The sequence below is a fragment of the Dromiciops gliroides genome, chromosome 3 (assembly GCF_019393635.1).
Source record: "Dromiciops gliroides isolate mDroGli1 chromosome 3, mDroGli1.pri, whole genome shotgun sequence".
NCBI lineage: Eukaryota > Metazoa > Chordata > Mammalia > Microbiotheria > Microbiotheriidae > Dromiciops > Dromiciops gliroides.
The window spans coordinates 221,456,061-221,483,959 of record NC_057863.1 but is presented as its reverse complement, the minus strand read 5'-3'; the positions used below and the strand labels follow the sequence as shown (position 1 = coordinate 221,483,959).

Below are 27,899 nucleotides of genomic sequence, written 5' to 3'. Positions count from 1 at the left end.
TTTTAGTATGAATGTGAGATATTTCTTGTGAGTCTAAATGTGAGATACTGCGTCATGCCCCTTTCTCCCTCTAGTTTAATGGCTTAGTAAAGGATTACCTAAAATTAAATAATAGTTAATGTTGCTGAACTATAGACAACTTTAAAAAGATTAACATTGTTCTGGGCAGGGTGCAATGTATGGAGGGAAAGTTGGGTAAAAAAGAAGTAAAACATGTCAGGTTAGACCTAGTACAGCTAGACAGATTTATACTGCATTCAGATGTTTTCTGGTATAACATAGATAAGAGTTGAGGTTGAACAGAGGATCTAAGGAAATTTTTTTGAAAGCAAAAATAGAAAGCAGTTTTTTGAGATATACCTAAAATATATTTTCAAGTTAATTTGGTAGATGTTTATTAATTTCTAAGGTTTTGAAACCAAGAGGATTTTTAATTTAATAAAGCTAATATCATAATCATCATCAATCCTATGATATATGGCAAACTTACTTTGTGCAAAATATATTATACTAATTATATAGTCAGTGAAATAAATACTTTTTAAGTGAAATAAATTATAACTATAGTGACAAATTCTTTATTATTTATTACTATAGGATTTACTCAGCCATCAGCTGAGCTCATAGCTTTACAGAAAGAATCAAAGAAGGCAGAAAATGCAAGAAAGCTTGAACAGAAGGAGTTTGAGGCTGAGAAACAAGCCCTGGAAAAACGGCTTCAAAATGAGGTGATGCTTGCTCGTTTCTTTTGTTATTTAAAGTGTATTGACATTTCTTTGCATGTGTTATAGGCATGTAAACATGGCTCAAATCAATCTGTTGTAAGGAATATCCTTGTGTATTTTTAAAAGAAAACATATCCAAAGATTCCTTTCCTAGTTATTTTTTAAACATTTACATTCATTATTTTAGACATTTTTTTCCTTTTATATTTTGAGTTCCAAATTCTTTTCCTTCCACACCTCATCCACCTACTGAGAAGGCAAGTAATATGATATCAGTTATACATGTCAAATCATGGAAAATATTTCCTTATTGCCATATTTTTTTTAAAAAGCAAGAAAAATAGAGAAAATTATACTTCACTTTGAACACAGATTCTGTTAATCAGTTCTCTCTCTGGAGGTGAATTGTATTCTTTTCACCATGAGTCCTTTGGAATTGTCTTTGATTATTGTATTGATGAGAGTAGCCAAGTCTTTCACAATTGCTCAACATTACAACATTGCTGTTACTGTGCACAATAATTACTCTCCAATTGTTCACTTCACTTTGCATGAGTTTGTATAGTCTTGCTATGTTTTTCTGAAACCTCTTCCTCATCATTTCTTAGAGCACAATCATATGCCGTAACTAGTTCATCCATTCCCTAATTGCTGAGTATCCCCTCCATTTCTGATTCTTTGCCACCAAAAAAAAGAGTTGCTATAAATATTTTTGTACCTATAGCCCCTTTTCCTTTTTCTTTGGGGTACAGACCTAGTAGTGGTATTGATGGGTCAAAGGGTATGTACAGTTTTATAGCCCTTTGGGCCTAGTTGCAAATTGTTCTCCAGAATAGTTGGAACAGTTTACTACTCCATCAGCAGTTCATTAATACCTATTTTTCCCTTATCCCTTCTAGCATTTGTCATTTCTTATAGATGTGAAGTAGTACTTCAGAGTTGTTTTAATTTGCCTTTCTCTAATCAGTAGTGATGCAGAGTAGTTTTTTTTTTTTATAAGACTATAGACTGCTTTAATTGCTTCTTCTGAATACTGCCTGTTTATATCCTTTGACCATTTAGCAATCAGGGAATGGCTCTTATTTTTATAAATTCGATTGAGTTCATTACTCAGTATATATTTGAAAAATGAAACCTTTATCAGAGAAACATGCTATAAAAATATGGTACCTTTTGGGGCAGCTAGGTGGCACAGTAGATAGAGCACTGGCCCTGGAGTCAGGAGTACCTGAGTTCACATCTGGCCTCAGACACTTAACACTTACTAGTTGTGTGACCCTGGACAAGTCACTTAACCCCAATTGCCTCACCAAAAATAAATAAATAAATAAATAAATAAGTGTGTGTGTGTGTGTGTGTGTGTGTGTGTGTGTATGTATGTATGTATGTATGTATGTATGTATATGGTACCTTTTGGCATAATGTAGTTTCCTTGATTATCTCTTCTAATTAGGTCTGGTTTTGCTTTTGCTTTGTTTGAGATCATGATTGCTTTCCCTGCTTTTTTGTTTTTAACACAGCTAAAACATTAGATTCTTCTCTAGTCCTTTGTTTTAACTCTGTGTTTGTCTTTCATTTTTTAAGGGTATCTCTTGTAAGCAACATATTGTTGGATTCTAGTTTCTAATCCATTCAGCTATGTGCTTCTGTTTTATGGGTGAGCTCATCCTGTTCACATTCAAAGTTGTGATTACTGTGTATTTTCCTCCATTCCATTTTCATCTGTTGATTCTTTTCTTTTATCTTATCCTTCCTCAATAGTCTATTTTGCTTCTAACTACTACCTGCCTTCTTTTTTTATTATTCCCCTTCCTCCCTTCTCTTATCCTCTGCTCTCCTATCTTCCTTTTGGACAAGTTGCATTTTTGTACACGATTGTGCATACATAATCTTCCCTCTTTGAACCAATTGTGATGTGAGGTTTAAGGTCCACCACCATTTTGCTCACCATTGTGAAAACTCTTCCTTGAACACCCCTTTTAGATGAGAAAATTTTCTCCATTCTACCTCTCCTCTGCCTTCTCCCAGTGCATTTCTCTTTCTTACCTCTTTTTCTTTGAGATCATTCCAACATAACCAACACACATCCATGCCTTCTGCCTATGTCAACTTTTGTTCATTCATGTGCGACTCTTTGTGACCCCATGGACCATATCATGCCAGGCCCTTCTATCCTCCATTATCTTTCAAAGTCTGTCCAAGTTCATGTTTATTGTTTCCATGATACTGTCTATCCATCTCATCTTCTGCTGTCCCCTTTTCCTTTTGCCTTTAATCTTCCCCACCATCAGGGTCTTTTCCAGTGAGTCCCATCTTCTCATTGTGTGGTCTGAGTATTTAAGCTTCATCTTCAGTATTTGACATCCCAGTGGATATCCTAAATTCATTTCTTTAAGTATTGACTGATTTGACCTCCCTTCTGTCCAGTGGATTATCAGAAGCCTTCTTCAGCATTACAGTTTGAAAGTATTGATTCTGCAGCAATCAGCTCTCCTTATAATTCAACTCTCACAGCCATACTTTGCTACGGGAAAGACCATAACTGCCGTTATGGACCTTTGTCAGCAAGGTGATGTCTCTGCTTTTTAGTGTGCTGTCCAGATTTGTCATAGCTTTTATTCCAAGGAACAAGTGTCTTTTAATTTCATGACTGTAGTTGCCATTTGCAGTGATCTTTGAGGCCAAGAATATAAAATCTGACACTTCTTCCATTTCTTCTCCCTCTATTTGCCAGGAAGTGATGGGACCAGTTGCCAAGATCTTAGTTTTTTCTATGTTAAGCCTCAAGCCAACTTTTATGCTCTCCTCTTTCATCCTTATCAAGAGGCTTGCTTAATTATTCTTTACTTTCTGCTATCAGAGAAAACCTTATCTCTCCTTGCTATTCTTATTTAGAATTTTATTTTCCCAAATTATATATAAATACAAATTTTGACATTAGTTTTTTTTAAAACTTTGTGTTCCAAATTCTTTTCCTCCCTCCCTGCCACCCCACCCCTGCCTAAGTACTCAAGCAATTCAATACAAGCTATACATGAGCAGTCATGCAAAACATTTCCACGTTAGCCATGTTGTGAAGGAAAACAGACAAAAACAAAACTTCAGATAAAGGAACTAACAAGAAAAATATGCTTCAGTCTGTTTTCAGACTCCATCAGTTCTCTCTTGTCATGATTGGAATGATGCCACCTGCTGGAGAGCTACTGTAGGAAAGCTCCTCCATGATGAGAAGGTATCTGAGGGCAAGCCATGTGGTCAAGGCCCTTGGTGTCAGGAAGTGATGTTTGCTTGTGGGTACTGTCTATCAAGGCTACCAGCCAATCAACTTGAGGAGCCTCCCATTTCTGGGAGGAGGACACGAAGTAGGAAGTGGATGCTGGCAGAGGGCTTTTTCCTCTTTTTGTTCCTGACCTCACCGTGGTGGGTCAGATGATGGGGTCTCTTAGAAATAGTTAGATTTTTACCTTTCTCTCTGATCCTAATGTTCTTTAATAAATACTTAAACACTTAAATACTCTTGCTAAAGCTTATAATTTGTTGGTGATCACTCATTAGATTTTAGATAGTATAGCTAGAATTGTAGCCCCTTACACTCTCTGTAGATGGACTACATTTTTCATAAGATCTTCAGAGTTGTCTTGGATCATTGCATTGCGGAAAATAACCAAGTCATTCGCAGCAGATCATCTTGCAGTATTGCTGTTATTTTGTATTCAGTACATTTCATGTTACATCAGCTCATGCAGGTCTTTCCAGGTTTTTCAGATAGCATCCTGGTCATCATTTGTTTTTATAGTAAACTACATTTATATAGTACTTTTTGGGGGGGGGGCAGGGCAATGAGGGTTAAGTGACTTGCACAGGGTCACACAGCTGGTAAGTGTCAAATGTCTGAGGTCAGATTTGAACTCAGGTCCTCCTGAATCCAGGGCCAGTGCTTTATCCACTGTGACACCTAGCTGCCCCATATGGTACTTTAAAGAGAGATTTCCTTACAATAAACTCATGAGGTTGATTCTTGCAACAATAGTAATAGATAACATTTATATAGTACCTTATAACTGACCAAGAATTTTCTTCACAGTAGCCCAGCAAAGTAAGTACCATACGTTTTATCATCAGTCATCATCAATCCATCCTCATCATTATCAGTCAAACTTCATCTTCAATTAATCCTCCTCATATTAGTCCTCATTCTAAATCAATCCTCCTCAATCGAGTCTCATCTTTATCCAATCATCATCAATCTATCAATCTTCCTCCTCCTCTTATATTACTCTTACCTCTGCTTCAAATTTTTTTTCAGTTACTATTGTTGACTGTTTCCCTCCCCTATGATATTTATTCTGTTTTCTATCTTCTTTCACCCTATCCCTCCTTAAAAGTTTTTTGCTTCTGACTACTCTCTCCCCCAATCTGCCCTTCCTTCTTTCATCCCTCCCTCTTTATCCTATTCCCCTCCTACCCTCCCACAGGGTTAGATAGATTACTCTACCCACTTGAGTATGTTGTTCCCTCTTTGAGCCAATTCTGATGAATGTAAGGCTCATTCATTGCCCTGCTCCTCCCCCATCTCTGCCCCCACTCCATAAGCCCTCTCCTTCTTTCATGTGGGATTTCACCCCATTCTGCCTCTCCCCTTCCCCCAATGCAATCCTCTCACCCTTCAATTTTACCCTAAAGATGTCATCATGGGACAGTTAGGTGACACAGTGGACAAAGCACCCACTCTGGACCCAGGAGGATGAGAGTCTAAATCTGGCTTCAGACACAAGACCCTCACCCACTGCTTGACCCTGGGCATGCCACCCAAACCTGACCACCGCACAAAAAAAATGATAAAAAATAAAGGCTTTACAGATAGCATTCCTTCATAATCAATTCTCATTTGTGCTCTCTGTCTAAATTTATCCCTATCATTTGCCCTTATACTGAGAAAGTTCTTATGAGTTAGATGTGTCTTCCCATGTAGGAATGTAAACAGTTTAATCTTTTAACATCCCTCTTGATTTCTTTTTCTTGTTTACCTTTTGATGCTTCTCTAGGGTCTTGTATTTGGAAGTCAAATTTTCTATTCAGTTCACGTCTTTTCATTATGAATACCTGAAAGTCCTCTTTTTCATTGAAGTCCCATTTTTTCCCCCTAAAAGTTTTTCTGGGTAGGTGATTCTTGGTTGTAATCCCAATTCCTTTGCCCTCTGGAATATCATATTCCATGCCATCGGATCCTTTAATATAGAAGCTGCTAAATCTTGTGCTGTCCTGACTGTGACTCCATAGTACTTGAATTGTTTCTTTCTGGCTGTTTGCAGTATTTTCTCCTTAACCTGGGAGCTCTGCAATTTGGCTATAATATTCCTGGAAGTTTTCATTTTGGGATCTTTTAAGGAGGTTATCAGTGGATTCTTTCAATTTCTATTTTACCTTCTGTTTCTAGAATATCAGGGCAATTTTCCCTGACAGTCTCTTGGAAGATGATGTCTAAGGTCTTGTTTTGATCATGGTTTTCAGGTAGTCCAATAATTTTCAAATTATCTCTCCTGGATCTATTTTCCAGGTCAGCTGTTTTTCCAAGAAGATATTTCTCATTGCCCTCTATTTTTTTTTATTCATTTGGATTTGCTTTATTATGTCTTGGTTTCTCATAAAGTCACTAGCTTCCATTTGTTCAATCCTAATTCTTAGGCAATTATTTTCTTCAGGGAGCTTTTCCATTTGGCTTTTCAAGCTGTTAACTTTTTTTCATGACTTTCCTGCATCACTCTCATTTCTCTTTCCCTTTTTTTCTTTACCTCTCTTACTTTATCTTCAGAGTCCTTTTTGAGTGCCTCTATGGCCTGAGACCAATTCATATTTTTCTTGGAAGCTTTGGATGTAGGAGCCCTGACATTGCTATCCTCTTCTGAGGGTGCAGTTCGATCTTCCTTGTCACTAAAGAAACTTTCTATGGTCCGCATCTTTCTCTGTCTGCTCATCTTTCCCGTTTTTTGCTTGACTTTACTCCTTTTTTTGGTTGTTGTTCACAGCAAAGTTTATTTATTTATTTATTTTAGCAACAAGCATTTATTTTATTTTCTATTTACATGTAAGGGTAGTTTTCAACATTCATTTTCATAAGATTTAGAGTTCCAAATTTTTCTCCTTCCCTCCCTCCCTCCCTCCCTCCCTCCCTTTCCTCCTCCCTCCACAATCAGGTTATATATGTACAATCCACAAGTGTTCTTTTTATCAGTTCTTTCTATGGGGGTGAATAGTAAGCTTCCTCATTAGTTCCTTGGGATTGTCTTGGATCATTGCCCTGCTGAGAGTAGTTAAGTCATTCACAATTGCTCATTGAACAATACTGCTGTCACTACACACAATGTCCTCTCAGCTCTGCTCACTTCACTATACATCGATGTTCATTAGTCTTTCCAGGATTTTTGGGGATCATCCTGTTTGTCATTTCCTGTAAAGCACAAGTCCATTCTCACTACAATCATATAACACAGCTTTTTCCATCATTCCTCAATTGATGGACATTACCTTGATTCTCAATTCTTAGCCTCCACCAAGAGTTGCTATAAATATTTTTTGTACAATTTTTTCCCCTTTTCTCTTTTTCATGATTACTATTGTTAACTGTTTCCCTTCCATCCTGTTCCCTTCCCCATGATATTTATTATCCATCTTCTTTCATCCTATCACTCTTCCAAAGGGATTTGCTTCTGTCTGTCCCCTCCCTCATTCTGCTCTTCCTTCTTTTGCTCCTCTCTCTTTATCCCCTTCCCCTCCTATTTTCCTGAAGGGTTGACTTTACTCCTTCTTAAAGTGGGACACTGCTTCCAGGCTGCGCTATCTTGAGCTTTAGGGGTTTCAGGTGGTACAGATTAAGGAGAGGCACATTCTGCACTTGCCTGGTCTGTGTTCTGGTCTGAAAAAAAGCCTCAGGCGTACTTGTTCTTCAATCAGAAAACAAAATGTTTTGCTGGGTTGATATTTCTGGTGAACTTGTATGCCTCTCCTATGTGGGCTGCTGCCACTCAAGACTGCCTCTTGGTTCCCAGCAGGGATAAAACAACCAAGTTCCACCTCAGAGCCAGCAGAGACCACTGTAAGCTCCCCCAGACAACCATTCAGCCCTCTCACCAGACTGTGAGCTTAGTTCTAGAAGATGCTGGTGCTGCAGCTGATTCAGAGGCTTTGGAGGTCTCTTTCTCTGGTGCAACCTGTCTGGGGCTAATTCTGTGTCAGCTTGACCTCGGGGTTGGGTTCCACTCCATCCCCAGCACAGCAGACCCCCTCCTGCCAACCTCCTAAGCTGTTTTTGGCTGGAAAATAATCGCACCCTGTTATTTTATGGGTTCTGCTGCTCCAGGTATTGTCTTATGGCCTCTCCTTGCTATTTTCTAGAATTCTGCATTTAGTTGTATATATCTTTCCCTTTTTCCTTTCCCTTTTGATCTGCTTTGAGCTGTTTGTAAAGTCTCATCGGACAAAGAAGAGCAAGAAAGCTAAATGGTTTTCCTTGCTACCTCTTGTACAGTGTTGTGAATCTTTGTCCAGAGTTCTTAAAGTACTCTGTCTAGTCCCTTGAAAATCTATTCATCACCTATACTTCATATTCTTTTTTTTTTTTTTTTTTGGTGAGGCAATAAGGGTTAAGTGACTTGCCCAGGGTCACACAGCTAGTAAGTGTTAAGTGTCTGAGGCCGGATTTGAACTCAGATTCTCCTGACTCCAGGGCCGGTGCTCTATCTACCGTGCCACCTACCTGTCCTCTACTTCATATTCTTTTTTTTGTTTGTTTGTTTTTGGCAGGGCAATAGGGGTTAAGTGACTTGCCCAGGGTCACACAGCTAGTAAGTGTTAAGTGTCTGAGGCCGGATTTGAACTCAGGTCCTCCTGAATCCAGGGCTGGTGCTCTATTCACTGCGCCACCTAGCTGCCCCTCTACTTCATATTCTTAAGGGATGTTATTTAGATCATATTTATGTGATAGTCTGTTAGTTTTCCCTACTTCAATTTAAGTCTGAATTTTGTGGTAAGATCATGATATGCTCTATAGTCAGCTCCAGTTCTTATTTTCACTGACTGTATAGATCTCCACCTTTGGCTACAAAGTATATAATGTCACATTTCCATATTGACTATTTGGTGACATTCATGTGTAGAGTTTCCCTCTGGGTTGTTGAAAAAATATTTGTTATGACCAGCAAGTTATCTTGACAAAAACTGTATTAGTCTTTATCCTGCTTTATTTTGTACTCCAAGACCAAACTTGCTTGGAATTGCATTTAGCTTTTGATTTCTTGCTTTAGCATTTCAATCCCCTATGATGAAACTTTTAAAAACCGACCTAATAATGACAAAATTCTTAAGAGTTAGATATAGGGGGCAGCTAGGTCGCGCAGTGGATAGAGCATCAGCCCTGGAGTCAGGATGACCTGAGTTCAGATCCGGCCTCAGACATTTAACACTTACTAGCTGTGTGACCTTGGGCAAGTCACTTAACCCCAATTGCCTTACCAAAAAAAACAAAAAAGAGTTATATATATCATCTTCTCATATGAAAATGTAAACAGTTTAAGTTGAGTCCCTCATGATAACTCTACATGCTTATCTTTTTATGCTTCTCAAGAGTCTTGTAATTTGAATGTCAGATTATCTATTCATCTCTGTTCTTTTCATCAGGAATGCTTCAGAGTCCTCTATTTCATTAAATAACCATTTTTCCCCTGAGGAATTACAATCAGTTTTGTTGAATAGGTTATTCTTGCTCCTCTAGCTACTTTGCCTTCTGGGATATCATATTTCATGCCCTCTGCTCCTTTTAACACAGAAGCTGTTAAATCTTGTGTGATCCTCCTGACTGTGGCTCTAAGTTATCTGACTTGTTTCTTTTTGGCTGCTTGAGGTGTTTAGCTATAATATTTCTGGAAATTTTCATTTTGTGATCTACCTTTGCAATTTCTTGAAACATAATGTCTAGGCTCTTTCCTTCATCATGACTTTCAGGTAGTCCAGTAATTCTTAAATTCTCTCTCCTTGATACATTTTCCAGGTTAGTTGTTTTTCTAGTGAGATATTTTACATTTTCTTCTATTTTTTCATTCTTTTGACTTTATTTTATTATCTTTTCATGTCTCATGGAGTCATTAGCTTCCGCTTGCCCAATTCTAATTTTTAAGGCATTATTATTTTCTTCAGTGAGATTTTGTGCCCTTTTTCCATTCAGCCAGTTCTGCTTTTTAAGGAGTTTTTTTTTTCTTCAGTGAATATTTGGCCAGTTCTGGCTTTTAAGGTGTTATTTTCTTCAGTAGTTTTTGCTTGCTTTTATGCCTGTGTTGTTGTTCACTCATGTCTGACTCTTCACGATTCCATTTGGTGTTTTCTTGGCAAAGATACTGGAGTGATTTGCCATTTCTTTTTCCAGCTCATTTTACAGATAAGGGTTAAGTGACTTGCCCAGAGTCACACAGCTAGTAAGTGTCTGGGGTCAGAATTGAACCCTAAAGATCAGTCTTCCTGACTCCTGGGGAGGCATTCTACCCAGAACTTCTTGTGGGCAGTAGAATTGCTTGTCAGTCCCAGTTGTATCCCTTGCTAGCATTGGGTCCCCTGTAATTTCTTTCTGACCAGTTCTCTGATCCCCTCATCATCTCTGGGCTGTGGGCTCTCCAAGTTGCTGCTGCTTCTGTTGCTACTATTGCATTTGTGGGCTTCAGATATGCCTCCACCAGAGCTCTATCTTAGTGCCACATACTTTTCCTGTCAACCTCTTAAGTTTTCTTAGGCTGTAAAATTTTCATCCTGATGTTTTGTCACTCTAACATTTGGTTTGAGGCATTATTTTAAAGTTGTTTGGAGGGGAATGTTGGGAGGGTTCAGCTGGGTGCTGCCCCATATCTGTCTTCTTGGCTCCACCCTCCCCCCCAAACCCCCCATTCCTACATATTATTTAGCTAAATTCTCTTGTGGTCACATAGAAGCAATAGGAATAGTACTAGTCATAACAGTAACTTAGAACTTAATATGTTTTAAAAACAAAACACCCCCAAATTTCCTTTATATAGTAGTGCTTTTAAGCAAGTCTGTATCTCTATTTTTTGCAAGTTATCGATTTCCCCTCTGAAGAAGTGGAGATGGGGCGGCTAGGTGGCACAGTGGATAAAGCACCGGCCCTGGATTCAGGAGTACCTGAGTTCAAATCTGGCCTCAGACACTTGATGCTTACTAGCTGTGTGACCCTGGGAAAGTCACTTAACCCCCATTGCCCTGCCAAAAAAAAAAAAAAAAAGAAGTGGAGATGCCACAGCTTGATCACAAACACTGAATGACCTGAGTAGGATAGTAGATACCTCTGATATGAGTGGCATAGGTAGTGAAAGTCATATTTTTGTTTTTGATTTTTAAATAAAGTAGGTATTACTAGTATAATTGAGAAGTTTCTCTAAGTGAAATTAACTCGACCTCCACATTTGAAAAGCAAAAATTAAGACATGCATAATATAAATTTTTCTATTATGTATCTTTATTTATTGCAGGTTGAACGTTGTTCACTCCTGAAGAACCAGATTTTAGATTATGAAGCTTCTACAAGGAGGTTAAATACGCAGATTGAAGACTTGAAATTGCAACTTAGGCAAACTCAGACAGGTTGGTAGAATTTCTTCATAGATGAATGCATAAAGGTTGTTTGTAGAAAACTATGTCTGTTGTAATGCAATTAAGTGTTTTTATGGGACTGATTAGAGGAGGGCAACTAAAATATATGCCCTCTTGCAAGTAACATTGTCCATTTGGGGAGATAGCAAATAATCTAGTAGGTAAAAGTAATTAACTTCAGGTGGTAGTTTATCTTTTGGAAGCATTTTACAAAGGCAATATAATGTTTTACTGATTTCTAGTCTAAAGCAGGATTGGGCCTTAATTATATATGAAGAGCTTTGGAATTTGATCACTTAGAACTTTGTTATATAAAATTTTACTACTGTCATAGTAAATTTATTTTTTAAAGTCCATTCCTTTTTTTTTTACACATGTAGTATATAGGGTTATGTAATACCAGTAATGACACCTTAAGATTGTGTGTAAGATGTATGTTTTAACTAAAGAAGGTCCTCTTAGTTATTATCATTTAGTTGCTTTAGTATTATTACTCCATAGTAGTGTTAGACTTCTGTATCTTTTGGAGCAATACGTTTTTCATCTTCTATTTACTGTAATTCATTGCACCATAGAATGACACAATGAGGTGGCCTAGTGGATAGAACTTAGACTTGGTTATCAGGAAGATCCGAGTTAAAACTTGAATCTTACTTTTACCAGCTGTGTGATTCTGAGCAAGTCATTTGACCTCTCAGCTTCACTTTCTTCATCTGTAAAATTAAGATAATAATAGAATCTACCTCACAAAGTTTTTATAAGAGTCAAAGGAGATAATGCATGCTGTGCAAAAGTTACAGGGCTATGTAAAGATGAGCTACTGTTATTGTAGGTTAGACATGTAAGTTGAGCAAGGGAGAGAACAGTGTGCCTGGAATCAGGAAGACCTAAGAGCAGATCCAGCCTCAGACGCTTATTAGTTGTGTTTCTACCTCAGTTTCTTCAACTACAAAATGGAGATAATAATACTGCCTACATCTTAGGATTGTGTGGATAAAATGAAATAATGTGTGCAAAATGCTTTATAAACCTTAAAGTATTATGTAAATATCCTCATCACTATTATTATTATTATTTTTTTTTTTTATTTTTATTTTTAAGTGAGGCATTTGGGGTTAAGTGACTTGCCCACACAGCTAATAAGTGTCAAGTGTCTGAGGCTGGATTTGAACTCAGGTCCTCCTGAATCCAGGGCTGATGTTGTATCCACTGCACCACCTAGCTGCCCCTCATCACCCTTATTATTAATGAAAGCTTGTTTTCTCAGAATAATATATCTGTTTTTTTCATTCAAACAGAGATTGCATTTCTCTTTTCCATGGTGAGGGACAAGGATGACAGTACAAATCTGTTAAGTAATAACAGGAGTTTTGAGATAGTCACTGCTGTTTATCCTTGGTCACATCTCTCTCTTTTATAAATTAGTTGGAACATCACCACGTTTGCCTGTTTGCAAGCTGTCCATTCTTTTGTATTTTTTAGTGTGTATCTTTTGAAAGTGAATTTTAATGTTTGAACAGAAAATGTTTTGAACTTTGCTAGTTTACTTTGGTATTAATTTAATATGCCATATATATGAGCTCTCTCTTCTAAAGTTCTACTTTAATTCCTGATCAGAGGCTCCTAATTCAAAACAAAAATATTTGTTAAGTATGCTAGGGACTGAGGACACCAAAAAATCCCCAGATAGCTTCTGGCTTTCTTAAGGAGCTTATATTCTCCTTGGGGAATACAGCAAATTGAATAGAGAATCAAAGGTAGTACCTGAACTGAACCTTGAGGTAAAATCAGGCATTCAGTCAACACAGTTTTATTAAATACCTAGCAGTGCTAAGTCACTATACCAGGCACTGGGAATCGACAGAAGAGAAGCAGGGAAGCTTACAGTGTATCAGGGGAAACAAGAGAGAAAGAAATGAGGAAACAGTAGTCCAGGCATGTAAGATCATGGAGGTGAAAGATGGACCCTCAGATCCAAGGGAACAACTAATTGATTGTTTAGAATGTAGGCCCTAAATGCCAGGCCTGAAGAGTTTGCATTTTACTCTCAGAATATGCCACCAGAACCTAAACTCTGACAAGTTCTGCTGAGCTAGAAAGCCTTCACATATTGTCCAGCTAAACAACTATGTCATTTGAGGCCAAGCCTAGTTAAATTCAAAGAGACTCATTCCTAAATTGGCAGCAGCTGCAATATTTCTTGAAAAGAGTGTACCAAATCATAGAGGGGTTAGGGTAACAATACTAAAAAAATCATGGGTCCTTGAAGTATAAGAAATATATATGATGATATGCAGTCACTTATGTTTGATTGTGGGGTCTTTTTTTAACCATGCATATATTTAACAGGATAGAGGAAGTTAAGACATAAAAGGCCATGTGTGAATCAGTCCCACATACAAGTCTCATTTCTGTTTTGGATTGACTTTTCTCTTCTAAGAATTCAAAAATCTTTGAAATGTTAGTAAATTCTTAATTCCATTTAAGTGAAAAAAGCAAACTCTATTGTGTGGGGACCAATTTTTAATTGGGGAGTGTTAGCTAAGCGGCTTGCCGCAATATTGGGGCAAGGAAGGAGACCGGCAGCCTCCCTCAAAACGGAACAGGATTTATTTTAACAAGAACGAACTTAAAAAAAAACCCAACACAAACAGGATCAGTAGGATCAAGGGAAAGGAAATAAAATGGGGAAAGGGAAATTATACAACCTGGAAAGATACCACCACCCAGGAATCAGCTGAGAATACGCAGCAGAAGGCCTGTTGCCTTCCAGCGTCCAGCTAGAATGCCCAATTCTCCTCTCCCAATCCCAGAAAAACCCCACGCAGCCCCAGCCAATGGGATGGCTGCTCTGACAGTCACATGACTGCCCTCACTAGGCTTCCAATTATTATGATTTTTCCATGCCCATGTAGGCATCAGTGCGTGGTGATGAAGTGAGGTGCCAGCTCCATGGCAATGGCTACAGCCAGTGGGTGGAGCACCATCCGGTTTGTAGAGCCCCAGGCCAGTGTGTGCCAAGGCATAAAAACCTCAAATAACAATTCTTTACAATTGACATACCAAATCAGTCACCAGTTTTTATGGCAAAGCAGTCACTTCCTCCCTTGGGTTGTATTTTTGTCTTTTATTTCAGTACCATTCCTCTACCCCCATTTTTTTGTTCCTCTATCCCTTGCAAGCCTTGCCCACACCTTCATATATATTCCTTAGCCTTTGGCCTTGGCCACAGACTCAGACATTCACCTAAGCTTTACCTCATGGTTACCAATCCCGTAGTGAATTTGATTCGTTATCAGCTAAAAGCTATTTTTACTAACACTCTCTTCTAATTTCACATGCAGGGAAAGACTTGTGAAGCAAAACGGGCTCAGGGTAGTGGAATGTACACAGTGTTTAGAGTCAGAGATCTAGCCTTAGCTTTGCTTTAGTTTCCTCATCTGTAAAAGAGGCATCATGTCTCTCCTGCGTCCTAAAGTAACATCATTGTGAGGATCTTAGTACTTGACATTTTACATAGCACTTAGAAGTGTCATCTGAAAGTTCCCCCGGACTTCTAGGTTTAAAACGAAGAAAACAGTGGGTAGGTTTATACTACTAAGAGAAAAGGTGTGTTGGCATGGTTCAGTAAATGCTGCAGGGGGCAACATCAAAGCATTGAAAGCCATTCTGGTTCCAGCTGTTAAGGTTCTTTACCTGAGATTAGGGCTAATTGTTGTTTGTTGTGCTCACATGTTTGTATAAAATTTGGGGAAGAAATCAAAACAGATTTCTGTGATGTGTAGCTTCAGTGGTTATGGGGCCTATCTGTATAGGAACCATGTATATAGAACTGATTCACTTTTAATATGAATTTAATGGTTTTTATGTCAGTCTTTCTGAACGTTAGCAACAGAAATTCAAGAATATTAAAAATAAAAACATTCTCTATTTTGCAGTAATGTGTACACACACACACACACACACACACACACATTTTTGTGTAGTCCCAGGCTCAGAACACCAGGATTTAAGGTCTAACTCTACCACTTGGTAGCTGTGACATGACAGACAATGCACTTCACCTCTCTGAGCCTCAGTGTCCTCATATATAAAATGGGCATAATAATATTGTCTTAAGAGTTGAGGATCGAAAAAAAAATAAAATACTTTATTAATTTAAAAAAAAAGAGTTGAGGATCAAATGAGATAAGCATAGAAACCATTAAACACTATAGAAATGTGACCTTTCTCTGTTACAAATTCAGTTTTATCTTGTAATTGCATTCCTTCATGTTCTAAAAAGATCCTAAAAAGTTTATTGTAACCTTAATTTTTGGATGATTTTTCATTTCTCAAAATTAATTTTTTTTCAATACTTAAATTCCTAGCTTTAGAGAATGAAGTATACCGAAACCCAAAGCCATCGTTGGTTGATCGCTCAGTCATTGATTTCACAAGTGACAAGATTGTACCTCATGATATTTATATAGATAATTTCTTGAAGAATCAGCTCTTTTATGATGCTTTTGTTCAGTCAGAAGATCTTCCAAGGAGCAGGTATTGCCAGCATGCCAGAATTGAGAGTGCTTCTACAGATACTGACCTTGAATTTGTAGCTAATACCAAAGCAAGAGTAAAAGAACTAGAGAAAGAGGCAGAGTACTTAGAAGAAGCCTACAGGAATTACCAGCAACGAGTTATTCAAGCTACAATGAAAAGCCCTTCACCAGCAAGGAGTCAGTCTCCTTCCCTTTTACCAGCAATTCTAAGCAGTAACATTCCTGAAAAAGTTATGTTTGCAGAGGACAAATTTGTTTCTGAGCAGCTTCCACTCAGCAGTCTAAAAGATGAAAAGGGTGATGGGATGACTGATAACCAAACTCCACAGCAAAGCAGAGCCTCTTCCCCCAGACGGCTTTCCTCTACTCCACGTCCAAAGGCAAGGAGAAGCCTTGGTAACCAAATGTATTTAGCAGGTGAGCTGCTATTTTAACGAATATAGAAAATAATAAGTTTAGATAACCAGTTTTCTATTCTCTGTTAGGTTTTTTTAGTTGCTGTTGTTGATTTTTGCTTTTTTCTGCATCCCCAATACATAGTGCAGTGCCTACAAGTGATAGTTACTTAATAAATGCTTGTTGGCCTGACATTGTTGACATTCAAAAGATCAAGAAAACCTATAAACAAGTTGTTCAGAATTTTATAGAGATGTATTTGTAGGGTCAACTTCATTGACCTTAAATAATTTGCATGAATACATAATGCGTAGCTGTAGAATATGTTTTATTAATAGTAGTGTTATTACTAAAGTTTAATTCACGACATAAGTTTGATTTAATTTTGTAAGGCAGGCCTAGCCTGCTTAACATCAGTTGGTTCCAGCAATTAAAAAAAACATTAGCTATTTGTTGGGGGGGGGCATTTAGTTCCTTAGGAAATGTTCTAACTGTTGAATCATATTACATTGGTGACTTTGGGTTATATTTCTGTAACTCCAAAATAACCTTGGTCACAACTGTGTTATGTGAGGTATGCCTGTCTAGGTGGTCTCCCAAGTCTAAGATTTTTGGAACCCCCAATTTAACAAATGTATCTAGAAAAAGAAGGATCGTTTCTAGAGATGACAAAAGTTAAAGAAGTTTTGGGGCCACGTGTAAGAAAAAATTGTCAAGAGCCAATGATGTGATGAAATACTGGACATCAATAGGAAATAGGGTTTGTTTTTTTAACTCAGTAGAAAGACTTTCAGTTTCCTCAACTTTAAAAATGAGGGGTTTGGACTTGCTGGCTTCTGAGGTGCCTTCCATCTCTGAATTGTGATCCTAAGAAAGAATTCTAGACTAAATCAGAAAATCTTGAGTTGTTATTCTCTCTATTTGGCTATGTGACCTTGATCTTCAATTTAATTATTAAGATCAGAGGAGTTGTCCAGGATAATATAAAATTCTATCCATCTCTATCTACTATTTTGACTTCACCCTTAGCATTATACTACATACCTTATAGGGTTGTTGGGAGGAAAATATCCACAAATGTTCAAGTACTATACAAATGTGAAGGAGTTGGTAATTTTTATTCCTTGGATAATAGAAACTAGTTATTTTTGGTCTATAATATTTTGATAGCAATTCAGAAAATAGTCTTAATGTCTTCCTCAAGAAATTTCCAACTTATAGTGAAATACAGGATTATACCTTTCAGGTAATGGGTCATTTGTTGTGTCTCCCTGTCCACTTATTGACAAAATTCCATCACCAATTCCAAGGACAAGCCAGCTTTCATCTGCTGTATCTGCTCCCAATATCTCAGTTGCTTGTTTACCAAGCAGTCATGAAAAGAAGTCAAGGTAAAGATCATACTTATATTTGTTTAAAAGTACATAATTTAACTTTATTTATGACTGTTAAGACATAGATTTTCTAGTTATACTGTTAAAGGTGGTCCAGAACTATATAATTTGCATTGACCAAAATAAGTTCCTCAAACCAAACTTTTTGTTTCAGATGAACATTTCTGATGGGAACAAGAGGTTTGTAGAATTTAATAAATTAATTATACTTTGGTTAAATTATTTACTTTATACCAGGTGATGTGCTAGGTGCTGGGAGGTACAAAGACAAAAAAAGAATCAGTCCTTGGCTTCAAGGAGCTTCCATTCTATTGTGTAAACTAACATGTACACATATCCCTAGAGACTGAACCTGAGATTTGCACTGATAATTGGAAATTTCCAGATGAAGACACTCCTTGTAATGAAAAGTAATCATGTTAATGGCTTTGGTCTTTATACTAATAATGTTATGAAGGATGCTACTTTTTTCAGCAAAATAAATATTCGTTTGGTAAAGTTATTAAGAATCTGAGAAGGACAAAGTACTGAAATAGATATTGGAAATTAAAATAAACACTGTAAAGTCACTACCCTCAAGAAGCTTATATAGAATAAACCATGTACCCAAATAACTGTAATAGGAGGAGGAGAAGTAGATAGTACAAGTCAAACAGCATTGTGAGAGATTCAGGAGAGGAAGGCTCACTTCTAGCAGTAAGATATTGTCAAAGAGAGCTTCATGGAAAAAGTAGAACCTGAGTTGAACTTTTTTTTTTTGTGGGATAATGAGGGTTAAGTGACTTGCCCAGGGTCATGCAGCTAGTAAGTGTCAAGTGTCTGAGGCCAGATTTGAACTCAGGTCCTCCTGAATCCAGGGCCAGTGCTTTATCCACTGCACCACCTAGCTGCCCCCCGAGTTGAACTTTGAAGGAAGAAAAGGAAGTTCAACTCAGGAATAAAGGACATTATCCATTAATGCTCAGATAGGAGAAAGCCTGATAAAATCAGAGAATGACCAATCATCTCATTTGAAAAGAACTGGAAGAATACTTTTAAGTACAGGGACTTAAATTGGAAACAGAATATTAAAGCCTATGAACTCCACTCTAAGGAATTTGCATTTATTTAAGGAATAAGTTTTTTATCTTGTAGGTAATAGATAACCATTGTGAAGGTTTGAGCAGGGGAGTAATGTGATCTGACATGAACATTAGTAAGATTGCGTAGTGATAACCAAGCTATTGCTAGGACCTGTCGATTCAACATCTCCTGAATACACCCCTTTCTCCTTCTAACACTGCCACCAACTCTAGTGCCCGCCCTCATCCTCACACCTGGATAATTGCAATAGTGTGGTATTGGGTCAGTCTGTTTCAAGTCTCTCCTCATTCCAGTCCCTCTTCCAGCCACTAAAGTGATTTTCCTAAAACTCAAGTTTGATAATGTTACCCCACTGCTCAGTAAATTCCTGAGCTGTTTATTGATTCTAGGAGCAAATACAAAATGCTGTTTAGCATTCAAAGCCCTTTGCAACCTAGTCCCCTGTTTTTCAATTTTTTTTTTTTTTTAGTGAGGCAGTTGGGGTTAAGTGACTTGCCCAGGGTCACACAGCTAGTAAGTGTCAAGTGTCTGAGGCCGGATTTGAACTCAGGTACTCCTGAATCCAGGGCTGGTGCTCTATCCACTGCGTCCATTTTTCTTAAACCTTACTCCTCACATGTACTCTTCAATCCAGTGACAGTGGTGTCCTGGGTGTTCATGTCTCATCTCTGGACATATTCTCTGGCTGTATCCTATGCCTACAGTGCTCTCCCTCTTCTGCTTGGACTACTGACAACCCTGGCTTCCTTTAAGTTACAACTAAAATCCCACTTGCTACAGGAAGCCTTCTCAAACCCCACTTAATTCCAGTGTTAATCTCTCTGTTCATTATTTTCTATTTATCTTGTATATAGCTAGTTGTGTATATCTTTGTTTGCATGTTGTCTCCTCCATTAGATTGTGAGGTCTTTGAGGACAGGGATCGTCACTTGACCTTTTTCATATCCCCATTGCTTAGCACAGTTCTGGCACATTATTAAATTGCATTGGATTGATAGGGAGGTAGATTGAGAAGAGGGAGATTAGAGAAGAAGGGAAACCAGACTGAGTTTCTGAAAATGTAGCTTTTAAGTACAAAATATTTTACTGGTATCAACAATTGGAAGAATCAAGAAAGACCTCTCATAGAAGGTTATACTTAAGCTGAACCTTTAAAAAGGAGTTAAAGGTTTGAAAAAGAGGAGATAAGGGAAAACATTTCAGGCATGGGAGACATCCTATGTGAGATGGAGCTAAAAAAATTATGTACAGGGAACTGTACTCGGGCCATTTGGCTGGAATGTAGTGTCCATAAGGTGGAGTAATGTGGAATCAGTGTGGAAAAAGATAGGTTGTAGGAGCCAAATTGTAATGCCAAATACAGGAGTTTGTATTTTATTCTGGAAGTAATAGCCACTGAAACTTCTTAAGTGGTAGAATGACATGATCAGATCTCTTTGTGCCTCAGTTTTTTTTATCTGTTCAATGGGGATAATGTTTACACTACCTATCAGCTGAGGGTCATTGTAAGAAATACTTGATAAACCTTTAAATGCTATGTGAAGATGAGTTCTTATTTGTGTACTAATCAGTTAATAGCATGACTGTTTAAGTATGTTTTTTTATGCAACTCTCATACTTAAAAGGGTTTTTTTGGAGACATTTAGCTTGAGTTATTTTGCAAGTGGGGCATTCTATTGTCATTAGAATTATGCAGTTATTAATATATTTTTAAAAGTAATTATTGCTTCAATGACCCTCCCTTTTTTTCTGTTTTGATAACACTATTTCTAATGCCCTTCTCTCTCCCAACTTCTTTGTTTAAAAAAGTGGAAAAACAGGATCTTAAACCAAATATGTATGATCAGGTGAAATATATCCACACTTTGGTCATCATCTAGAAATGTATGCTTCATTCTCCCTTGACTATTACCTCTCTGTCAGGAGGTGGGTAGGATGCTTTATGATTGGTCTTAGGGAGTCCTGGTTGGGCATTGGCATGATCAGATTTGTTAAGTCTTTCAAAGTTACTTTTTTTGTTTTTTTTACGGTTTTATTATTGTATAAGTTTTTCTTCTGGTTCTCCTCGCTTCATTCTGCATCAGTTCAGGTTTCTCTGAAACTGTCTTTTTAATAATTTGTAACAGTACAATATTTCATTATATTCATAGGTAATGGTTCAAACATTCCCCAATTGATGGACACTCCTGTAGTTTCTGTTCTTTTCCAGAACAGATAGACCTGTTATAAATATTTTTGTATATATGGGTCTTTTCTCTCTATTTGCTCTCTGAAGCAAAGACTAGTATTGGTATTGCTGTGTAAGATATTGCACATCTTAATGACTTTTGAGTATAGTTGGAAATTATGTTCTAAAGATGCCGGACCACTTCACAGCTCTATAAATAATGCATTAGTATGCTTGCCTTCCTATAGCCCCTCCAACAGTTATCATTTTCCTTTTTTTGTCATCTTTGTAGATCTGATGGGTATAAAATGGAACCATTTTAAATATAGCTGTTGATAGCTTGAATTTCTTTAAGAATTTGTATTTTTATATACTTTGATCACTTATCTGTCAGAGGGGAAATAGTTCTGTATCTTTTTTTTTTTTTTTTTTGGTGAGGCAATTGGGGTTAAGTGACTTGCCCAGGGTCACACAGCTAGTAAGTGTCAAGTGTCTGAGGTTGGATTTGAACTCAGGTCTGAATCCAGGACCAGTGCTTTATCCACTGTGCCACCTAGCTGTCCTCTTCTGTATCTTTTTAATCAGTTCCTCTATGTCTTGGATATAAGAACTTTATCAGAAAAATTTGCTGCAGAGCTTTTCCCCAATTAACTCTTTCCCTTCTAAATTTAATTGCACTGATTTTAGTTGTACAAAAATGTTTTATGTGATCAAAGTTGTCCTATTTTATCTTCTGTGACCTTCTCTACCCCTCATTTGGTAATGAATTCTTCACTAATCTATAATTGTGAAAGATACTTCCTTTCCTGCTCCTCTAATTTGTTATGACATTACCTTTTATATCTAGGTCCTGTATGTATTTGGAACTTAGTGTGATATATGGTATGAAATGGTGGTTTACTCTAAACTTAATTTCTAGAAGATTTCATACCAACCCTGTCTTTTTTTTTTCCCCAATATAAATCCAACCAGGTCATAGCTTGTAGTCTTTTAAATATGTTGCTGTGGGTTTCCTTGCTGATATTGTTCAGTTTTTTGCTAATATTTTATTAGGCATTTTTACAAAAAAGTCAATACTCATTAGGGTTATTTGTTTATAGTTTTCATTCACTGCTTTGTCTTTGTTTGGTTTAAGACCATAATTGTGTCATAGAAGGAATTTGACCAGTTTCTTTATTTACCTATATTGAAAACAACATAATATTGGAATTAAGTATTCTTTGGATTCTTGATAGAATCCACTTGTAAATATATCTGGTCCTCTCTTTTTTTTTTCCTTGAGTTCATTTATGGCTTGTTCAGTTTCTTTTTATGAAATTGGGCTACTTTAATCCTCTATTCTGTTCATCTAGGTATTTTACATTTTCAACAGTATTCATCCATTTCATTTATCAGTTTTCTTGGAATATTGCTGGGCAAAATAGTTTATAATAATTTACTTTTCATTTGTTGTGAATTCTACTTTGTCACTTTGGATATTGGCTGTTTGGTTTTTATCTCTTTTTAAAAATTAAATTAGTTAATTATCAGTTTTATTGGTTTTTATTAGTTGAGGACCTCAACATGTCCCTTTCAGCCGTACATAGATCTAACAATGATAGACAAGGAGAAAGTTAAGAACCTGAGTGGAATTTAAGAAAAGTAATTTATGATAGATCTCTGGTAATTACTGAGAATAGGAAGAAGCTTACATATGACCCAGTTGTACATGGCACCTTTATAAAAATTGATCCTATACCTCATAAACAAATGTAGAAAAGCAGAAATATTAAACATATCCTTTACTGACCAATTATAATCAGAAAATGACTTTTGAAAAATTATTTAAACATCAGTAGATATGATTTAATTCCTTAGGGGAAGATTTCTATCACTAAACACTCATCAGCCAAAGGAAGAACATGCATGCAGCTAAAAAACTAGAAATACTCCCCATTAGAGTCCTCCACATTAGAAATTCTGGGGGCCAGCTATGTGGTGCAGTGGATAAAGCATTGGCCCTGGATTCAGGAGACCTGATTTAAAATCCGGCCTCGGGCACTTGACACTTACTAGCTGTGTGACCCTGGGCAAGTCACTTAATCCTCATTGCCCTGTCCCCCCCTCCAAAAAAAAGAAAGACATTCTGAAAATCAAAGATGAGATTGGTCGAGTTGATAATCAAGTTGATTTTAAAAACATTTAATTGGTAAATATAACTAGGGAGGGTTTTTTTGTTTGTTTGTTAAAAGATATCATCTGAAAACTGCCTGTTTATATAATTTTACCATTTAGCAATTGGGAAATGATTCATGTTATTATTTGGAAAGGTTTTTAAAACCACATAGGTGTTTATAGTTGATTCTAAAGACAAGGCAATATGGGGCTATTGAAATTTATTGAAAAGGGAAGTGATATGGTCAGATTGGTCCTAAAGAAAAATTACTTTGGCGTTTGTGTGGAGGCTAGACAAGTGGGGAAAAGACCTGAGACATTGCGGTAGTCTAGGTGAGAAGTGATAAGGACCTGAACTAAGGTGATGACTGTGTGAGTAGAGAGAGGAGTCAGAAGCAAGATACAGGCATGCTTTGTTTTATTGTATTTTGCAAATACTGTTTTTTACAAATTGACTGTTTGTGGCAACCCTGCACCAAGCAATTTTTTTGGAGCCATTTTTCCAAAAATATGTGCTCACATTGTGTTACTGTATCACATTTTGACATCTCTCACAATATTTTAGACTTTTTAATTATTATTATTCTATCTGTTATGATCTATGATCACCAATCCACCAATCTTTGATGTTACTATTGTACTTGTTTTGGGGCACCATTAACTGCGCCCATATATATATATATATATATATATATATATATATATATATATATATCGTGTGTGCTAAGACCACTCCATTGTCTGGCTATTCCCTCTCTCTCTCTCTCTCTCTCTCTCTCTCTCTCTCTCTCTGTGTCTCCTCTTGTCTCCCTATTCCTTGAGATGCAACAGTATTGAAATTAGGCTAATTAATAACCTGTGAACTCTAAGTGTTCAAGTGAAAGGTAGAGTCAATCAGTGTGGCAAACATTATTATCTTAAGAAATTGCAATTGCCAACTTGATCAGTTAGCAACCATAAACTTCAAGGCAAGATTCTCCATCAGGAAAAAGATTAAGACTTGCTGAAGGCTCAGTGATGATTAGCATTTTTTTTTAGCAATAAAGTATTTTTTAATTAAGGTATATACATTGGAGTTTTTTTAGACATGCTGTTGCACACTTAATACACTACAGTTTAATATAAGAATTACTTTTATATGCAATGAGAAACAAAAAAAATTTGGGTGACTTGATTTATTGCAGTATTTGCCTTTATTACTGTGTTCTAGAACTGAACCTGCAGTTATCTTCGAAGTGCACCTGTGTGTGTTGAGATTGAAATGACTATAATTTCACAACTGAATGACTAGGTTATGGGACAGTGAGGAATTAAGAATGATACTGAGGGGGATTCAGGAGGACCTGAGTTCAAATCCAGCCTCAGACACTTGACATTTACTAGCTGTGTGACCCTAGGCAAGTCACTTAACCCTCATTGCCCTGCAAAAAAAGAAGAAAATAAAAAGAATAATATTGAGTTTAAGATGCTGGGAGACTGCAAAAATGGTTGTGCCCTTAGAATAAATAGCGAAGTTTTGTTAGTGGAATGTTTTGAGGGAAATGATGAGGCAGGTATATAGGGCCATCTTCCTCTTTCTTGCTGAAGCTCTGTAACCTGATGAAAAGATACAACCGTAGAATCCTGGATTTAGAACTACTAGTTGACTTAGCTTTGTGCCCTTAGTCTGGTCATCAGGCTGTATGATCAACAGGCAAGTCTCAAACTCCCTGAGTATTTTTTCCTGTAAAGTAAGATGTTTCAATTCACAGGATTGTGGTGGGGAAAGTGCTGTTAAAACCATAACACGTGAGCTCTTTACTCATAGTCATCTGAAAAACCAAGATTTGCCAATAAGTGCTTTGAAGGGCTATCCTGACTAAAACAAGTTTAACTTGGTTTAAAAAAAATTTATTTGGGCTTCTAAGAGGCCTTCTTTGCTTACTTCCTTGTTGTGTTCTGGGCAGTTGAGGCTGTCCATTAGTGAGGTTGTGGTAATTCGTGTTTTATTTTATGATATTACAAATGGCAGCAAGACAATTTCTGAAAAATTTAAAATGAGCATGAAAAGATGGTAATGGTAGGGTGTGCAGGATGTGAACAAGCTGCAAATTGGAACAAATGAGTGAAAGATGCAATTAAAATATAATCCCATCATCATAAATTTAATACATGTAGATCTTGGTTTGTATTTTAACTCTACCATTAAGCTATATGATTACTTGGTCTCATTTTCCTCATCTTTTAAAATGAGGGGGTTGGATTAGAAATGTAAGGCCTCTTCTAGCTTTGTAATTTTTAATTTTCTCAGGTATTAAATTTAAGCTTGATTTCTCTGAAGAACTTGTACTGTGGCTATAAAAAGTAGAATTTCTTGCTTTTATTTTTGATACATGTAATGTGTAATTCTCACTTATTTGTGCTTAATATAGTCCAGATTGTGAATTTAGTGTTTGCCTTTGGTATTCATTGAATAGCCTCTCAAAAATTGCCTAGGAAAAGGCATTTCTAGAAATTTGCACTTTGTACCTTTGGCTCTCTTAGCTCTATAGAGGTGAAAACAAGACAGATTTTTTTTTAAGTAAGAGTGCAATTTATTTTGAAACATAAAAGCTGTTACAGCATAAGCACCGATATAGTTCTTATATGTTTTTAATATATATGTATATATATGTATGTATGTGTATATGTGTGTGTGTATGTGTGTGTATATATACATACACACACATAAATATATATATAATGGAAGATCGGGCCTTATGATTTTTGTACCATTAACTCGTAGTTCTGAAATGATAATAAGTTACAAGATATGACTATTGAAAAGTTGAATGTAATTTTTTTCATTTAAACTCATGAATGTGAGTCTGTAGATATATTTCTTGTCCTTAAAAGTAAATTATTTTATATACTGTATTTTTAAAAATTAAGAATAAGAATAGCATACAGGCAGTGCTGAATAAGCTTTATTATTCAGTCTTATGTCTTCATGGGATCTGTCAGGTTGGTCCTGGGACAACAGTTTTTAAAAATGTATCTGTAAAAAATTCTTTTAGAAACCACATCAAGATGACTGTGAGTAATACAGAGGTAAATTAGTGAAGTGTTTCACTGAGGCAGAAAGCATCTTTATCCAACTGTACTTTTGACTTTTACATTAATGAAACTCATTCTTTCTTCTAGTAATTCTGAGAAGCGCACTGATCAAGATATAAGTGAATTTTCAAACACAGAGAAATCAGGCATTGAGGTTGTTAAAAATGAATCTTCTTTAGAATGTAAGTTCTAATCCTAACCAGCATTAATGATAATATAGATAATTTTAGTGAAATATACCCAATAAAATAGAGTAAATACAAGTCAGAAAATGCTTGCTATGCAATAAAAGCTTATAGTCTTCATATTCTTCATACGTACTTGATAGACTTTTTTTTTTTTTTTTTTAGTGAGGCAATTGGGGTTAAGTGACTTGCCCAGGGTCACACAACTAGTAAGTGTTAAGTGTCTGAGGCCGGATTTGAACTCAGGTACTCCTGACTCCAGGGCTGGTGCTCTATCCACTGCGCCACCTAGCTGCCCCACTTGATAGACTTTTATAAAACTTTTTAGACTTTTTTTTTTAAAAAGGTCAACCACAAAAAAAGATTTTACAGTTGGGAGTTTGGGGCTCTTGTTCCCTATGCCACTAACTAGCTTATGTGACTTTCTTTGGGCAAGTTGTTTTCCTTACCTTTAAAACAGGGGGAACTTGATGATCCTTCTGTTCCCTTCCTCTCTTAACATTAGCCAGTCAGTCAATAAACCTTTATTAAGATTTATTGCTACTATGTCTTAGGCACTGTGCTAAGTGCTGGAGATATAAAAAGAGGCAAAAAACAGTACCTGCCCTCACGGAGCTCATAATCTAATGGGGGAGACAGTGAGCAAACAAATATGTACAAACAAGCTATAGCTATAGGATAAATAGGAAATAGGGAAGAGGGAAGACACTAGAGTTAAAGAGGGGTTCATGAAGGCTTCCTATAGAATATGGGATGTTATAGGGCCCAAAGTCTAAAAGATTTATTCATAAAAACATAATGAGTCATTTACTTTTCCCCCTAGAGTCAGTCGCTGTATAAAAAATTATTGAAAAGCTTCAGTGCCTGAATAAAAGTAGAATTTACTTCAATAACAATTATATCAAAACTAAATGTTTTATTTTTCCATTTGTAAATTAGAAACATTTATATTTTTCTTTTGATTATAGTGAGCTTAGTTTTGTCTAGATTTTGATAAAACCCAGCTTTAGTGGAAAAAGCACTGGCCTTAGAATGAAGAGAGCAAGTTTTAATCCCTGGCTCAACTATTAAATGGGTCTGTGACTTTGGTCCTGCATTTTGATCTGTTTCTTTCAGATCTAAATTTCTGATATATCAAATAAATGTAAGTTTTATAATTTAATATTAATTTATAACTTGAGGGAATTTTGATTGAGATGTAGAAAATATAAAAAATTGGTTTAAGAAGGAGTTAATGATGGGCATTCATACTGTTTCTTTTCTAATATCTTTTAAAAACTACTAGTATAAAAAGCATATAATTTTTAAATGTATGGTTTTGTTTAAAAACATTCTGGGTCATTGTGTTTTGTCAGCAACCTGAAAAGTCATGGATTTTCTTTCCATGCAGAAATTATTTTCTTGGTTTATACCTTAAGTTTTATTTCTTTAAATATTTGTAAAATCTTATTCTTTCAAGAATTTAACCCAAAACTTTTACAAACACATAGTCAAGCATTTTCAAAACCTGTCAAATAAATCTTCAGTTTATA

At 36.5% G+C, this 27,899-nt stretch overlaps 1 protein-coding gene across 5 annotated transcripts in view; it reads left to right on the top strand.

The window, feature by feature from the left end:
• OFD1 (OFD1 centriole and centriolar satellite protein) overlaps nucleotides 1-27,899 on the top strand; it is a 61,516-nt gene that overhangs the window by 27,591 nt on the left and 6,026 nt on the right. For 4 of the 5 annotated variants that reach the window (XR_006355679.1, XM_043995859.1, XM_043995858.1 and 1 more), the window contains exons 14-18: nucleotides 598-728; nucleotides 11,252-11,363; nucleotides 15,743-16,330; nucleotides 17,541-17,700; nucleotides 26,270-26,364. Coding sequence is in view for 4 of the 5 variants with exons in the window: in XM_043995859.1 (XP_043851794.1) it covers nucleotides 598-728; nucleotides 11,252-11,363; nucleotides 15,743-16,330; nucleotides 17,541-17,700; nucleotides 26,270-26,364 (1,086 nt within the window). In the remaining variant the exon portion in view is untranslated. The remainder of the gene's footprint in view (nucleotides 1-597; nucleotides 729-11,251; nucleotides 11,364-15,742; nucleotides 16,331-17,540; nucleotides 17,701-26,269; nucleotides 26,365-27,899) is intronic. The other variant, XM_043995860.1, reaches the window with a different exon arrangement.